The sequence below is a fragment of the Paramacrobiotus metropolitanus genome, unplaced genomic scaffold (assembly GCF_019649055.1).
Source record: "Paramacrobiotus metropolitanus isolate TYO unplaced genomic scaffold, Prichtersi_v1.0 Parri_scaffold0000081, whole genome shotgun sequence".
Classification (NCBI taxonomy): Eukaryota; Metazoa; Tardigrada; class Eutardigrada; order Parachela; family Macrobiotidae; genus Paramacrobiotus; species Paramacrobiotus metropolitanus.
This window is the reverse complement of record NW_026570301.1, coordinates 225,234-229,935: the sequence shown is the minus strand read 5'-3', so window position 1 is coordinate 229,935 and position 4,702 is coordinate 225,234. Positions and strand designations below refer to the sequence as shown.

The 4,702-nt window shown below is 42.2% G+C and overlaps 1 protein-coding gene across 2 annotated transcripts; it reads left to right on the top strand.

Annotated features, from left to right (window-relative positions):
- The first annotated feature begins 714 nt into the window (after positions 1-714).
- On the top strand, positions 715-4,384 carry LOC129595673 (uncharacterized). Of its 2 annotated transcripts, XM_055492752.1 has the most exons (7): positions 715-831; positions 1,031-1,199; positions 1,294-1,588; positions 2,150-2,435; positions 2,540-2,804; positions 3,361-3,620; positions 3,694-4,384. In XM_055492752.1, the coding sequence occupies exons 2-7, from the start codon at positions 1,170-1,172 to the stop codon at positions 3,998-4,000; spliced, it is 1,443 nt and encodes a 480-aa protein (XP_055348727.1). In that variant the 5' UTR covers positions 715-831; positions 1,031-1,169; the 3' UTR covers positions 4,001-4,384. The 2 variants fall into 2 exon arrangements, with proteins under 2 accessions (XP_055348727.1, XP_055348726.1); XM_055492751.1 differs by lacking the exon at positions 715-831 and having other exon boundaries at positions 859-1,199.
- The last annotated feature ends 318 nt before the right edge of the window (positions 4,385-4,702 follow it).

The following is a 4,702-nucleotide window of genomic DNA, read 5'->3' as shown; positions in this document are numbered from 1 at the left end:
CTCTCTAAGCAGTGACGGTAATTTTGTAATACTTAATAATAATATGTACAATTTTGCGTTTCGATAGCCCGTCACAGTCCCATAATGCAAATTTTGATTTTAATTTTAAAATTTCAGAGAAATACTATGACCAATCAACGTGGGTTTCTTTTAAAACTGTCTGCATTTTTATTTACAGTAACTTCTTGGTTTGTTACAGAAGCCTTTCACATGCTCGATCAGTAACTACACTGTAAGTTACGGAAGTGCGCTTACACTCTTTGCCATTTCGGTTAGCCGTATTTTCACAGACCGTATATGTATTGCGCGCAGAAACGATTAATTTCAGGGTCGCACATGCAGACCGTTTGCTTGAACGGGATAATGATACTTGTATACAACAACAATTAGACGTACTTTTATAAAATTTTGATGCCTGAATGTGTATGCGGAATTTACAAATTCAGTGTCGGCCGTGAACTTGCGACCAGCCATTCCCAATCTATGTTACATGTTCAAAAGCGCGCCGTGGTGCGGCGAAGTATGAAGTTGAGCGCTAGCCGTGAATTTGTAATTTCGCTGCACTTACGTAATATGTATGCTCAAGTACTCATCCGGCGTGTACTGTAGAGCCAAAAGCGTCCTGCAACCGAACATACTGCATGACAGTCGAGTGTACGCCCCTCAACACGGGACTAAACGGCTGCATGCTCTTGCTTATGCCGCTATTCTATCGATTTTTTAGGAATAGGGAATATATAGGATACTCCGCGGCATGAGCATTCCACCGGAGCTACTTGTGAGCAACACAGCACAGTGATATGTGAACTTGCTGTATTGTACAAGTACAAAGTACGTCATGTTATCAACACAGTGTTTCTTCGAAATATTATAATTTTCATTTCTTTCACATTATTGAGCAATGAAGGTTTTGTTGGTCCAACTTTATTTGCGCTACCTAACTCCGATATCACATTAACCATTTTCTTTACCGCAACTGTGCACTTAAAATGCAGAAGCCGCTTTGCTTCCTTCAGTTTCTTTTGAACAGAAACGCAGTATGGTGGTATTCCGATATTGTGGCGGAAGCACTACTAGTCACATGGTTAGCCAGCCAAGTCTGCATTTATACATCAGCACGTTTCTTCCCGCAATGGCATTCCACTCGTGCCGATCCGGATGCAAAAGTCATGGATATGGCGCAGTCATTGCTGGGATATGTAAGAATTCTGCATTTTTATCCTGTCAATGAAGTTCAACATAAGGAAACTGCTGTGAAATGAGCAACATTTTCTCGGCACTTTCTGTTCACAGGAAACGGATGGGTGTTTTTGGGATCTGATTTGTTCGTATTGGACCGAGCTAGATATACCTGTGTGCCGCAATGAATCGTTCGTGCCACTTCCACCCTCCCATGCTGACAGCAGCATTGGCTTCATTGGTGTTTGCACCGCACTGTCGACCACAGGCATTTTAATTCTATCCTTGGTGTGCTTTGCATTTGTCAACCGCTACTGGCTGCCCCCACGGGCGGACAACAAGCATGTGGTGTGGTTTCATAAGTTTATACCAATTTGGCCGGCCCTTAACAAATCTTCTGCAGTCACCGGTAAACCTATGTTTCTGCTGAGATGGCTTCCTAAGGAAATTAAATAAATAATTTGATTTTAAACAATACAGTTACTTTAATTATTTTTGCATTTAATTTTGTCAGGATTTTGAGTAAATTTATTACACAGATTTAGCTTACTAAATTGCAAATGTACTTTGTATATGTAAAAGTGTATATATGCGCTAAGGGTTTTCCATTTGTTTGACAGTACTGCTTTACACAATACAAGTACTACGAGTTTTAACATTAAGCGTTTTCAACACCGAAAACAAAAATTTGCGCACATATGTAAAGCATTGTTTTACGCGCATGTGACGAGCATTGCTTTGCGCTAAAAGCATTGTTTAAAATTCAGTTAACTCAAGCTAAAAATTGTATGCTACTGTGCCTGTTTTTGATTTGGTTATCTTAAGAAAAAAATTAATTTGCCGCCTTGATTCTCCCTGCATTTGATAGTGTACTCTGTACACTGTGCTGTTAGTACTGTTGCTATTAGTTAAAATGCAGGCAAAAATCTAAGCGGTTATAATCTAATAGACCGCCATTATGTTTATTTAGGCTCCGTACCCAACAAACCTCCACCGCGAGGAGCTGTTGTTTTTTGCTCACTCATTACAGCGATGATGGCAGGTTGCGCTGGATTCTACTTTGGGAAACTGGTCGCACTTACGCCGGTGATGCTTGTTGCCACCATTGCCCGCTTATTAGTTAATCAATACGGTGAAAGCGTGGCGCTTCCATGCTACATCGTATTCACTACCATCACATCCCTGTACTGCACCGGGAGAATCTGGGGCATGTGGATGCAAATGTCATATATCGGGTGGATTGTGGACAAATTACGGTAATTAAAAAAATAATAATTTTGGTAACTTGTTTCTTGAACCACTATTTTGCTCGAACTCCAGACGTTTATACCATGTATTCTCTATTTATGTATCTTGACAGAAAGCTCGGCATTCGGATCATTGTGGACGATCCAGTTAATGATGAGTCAGCGCAAGCAAAAAGCGGCCCCAGTGCCAACGCCACTCAGCAGGGAAAGACAATGCCGTCGTCCCGAATACATTCCTTTATGAGCGCGGCGCTCCTCTATTTTGGATCGTGTGGCATGGTCTTGAACATGATTGCCATCATAGGCACGGCATTCCCCATGGTGCTTCCAGGGTCCGTTCCTAGCACATACTCTGTGAATGAATCTGCGAACAAAACGGTAAATTTAATTAGGTGACCACTCGGCGCACAACTTTTATAAACTTCTACTCGATTGCTTTTACTTTATCTTTCGCACAACCTCTCACTCCGTACATTATTTTCTGCGGCACCGTTTTAAATCCGCTTTTTAATCCGTCAACTGTGTTTACGGGCCAAACGGATTCCTTTGGCTTCTTTCTTAATCACCGTTTTTTTCCCTTTGGTGTAAAATAATTTTGATCCAAGTTCTGTAAATACAGAGTGTACTTTATAAAGTTTTGTATGTACGACAACGTTTTGTATGTAGTTTTGTTGTGTATTTCTTTGAAAAGTGCTGCTGCTGGTTCGCACACAGTAGCGCACAAAATAGCTATTTTGTTGTCTCTGCAGTGGTTTTGAACCTGTAGCTATTTTGTTGTCTCTGCAGTAGTGATCAACAATTAATTCCTGTGCGGTGGTTATGGCCGAATAGGGTTAATGGGCATGAATCCGCATGATGTACAACAAATCAAAGTAAATTTTAAGACTTAGTATCGTCCAAGGTGAGCTGGCAAAGGCTGTACTTGCATTTTTAGGTGTTGAACTACCAAGCGGCGAAATTATCGTACTGGATGGATGTACGCACCTTTCTGAACGGTACCGACCCAGCGGATTACGGTATCGCGGATGTACCAGCAGCTACCGGCATACTGTTTTCAGTATGGACCGGAACACTCACAGTTGTTAATCTTATCCCGTACACAGCGGCGGCAATCTACGTAATTTGCCTGTACGTCAGTTGCTTCTGTCAATCATGTTCTAAGAACTCTGCAGCGAGAAGCACCACGTCTGCCTCGTAAGTCAGCTGTCACTTACTGTAACACGTACCGTGCAGGGGCAAACATCTACATCCTACTTTTCTGATACAGGGTGAGCACTGGCGATGACGAAGAATGCTGTTGCGAGCCGTTAATCAGCGGCATGAATTACGCAGGATTCATGCTGGTCCTGGTCGCCCTTCTCACGATTCTACCGCAGTCCATCATGGAATTCTTCCTACCAGAAAGATATCAGTTTCCGGGTACCTTGTTACTGCTGAGCGTCTTGACCGTATGGTTGTACTATCAGTTCATACGGTCCGTTCGAAAATGCTGTACCACCCAGAACGATGCCAAAAGGAGCGAAGTACAATCCGATGATGTCGAGGCCTGTCTAAGTCTTACCACCGAACACTGACGACTACTTAACTCGTAAAACATGACAACAATTGTCATAATGCATTTTTTGTGTACTAGTGTTATATCAAACATGAGTAATTTTGTGCGCTAATTTTCGTGCTGTCAGTATTCAGTTTCTTCACCGAACTGTGTACTACGTATTATGAACTGTAGTTTTTAGCCGAGCTATTTCTGTTTTACGGCGAAATCGAACTGCTTCCCTTCGTTCCATGTCATGCATCGCCGGCTTATCAGAAGCAGCGAAATTTCCATCTACCAGATCTTCAATCTTTCAGATTCTTTTGTTGCCAGATTTCGTCGCCTGAGCTGCATGCTTTTTCCTTTTGCCCCGCAGCTTCAACTGCGGTGGCCTTTGATGTGTTGTATAAGAGAGGGGGATATAAAGGTCAAAAGGTGCAGTGCGTTTTTGTTCAGTTTCCGTTTTTGTTCGCTCAGGGATGAGCTAGCACTTCATCCCCTGTTTCACATGGTTACAAATTAATAAATTGGCAATGTCGCTAACTCGTACGTAACCTTTTGACTTGGCGAAAAACTCTCGCGCGTAGTCAAACCTCTACACGCGCGATGTTCTAGCGCGTTGCCATTTATTTTCGTAATGATAAATACGTGAACGTGTCTGTACATTTGATTAAGTTAAAACTGGAGTGAAAAGGCTCTTCCAGTACTGTACTGCTACCCTGCACTTGTCCATTTATTTTGC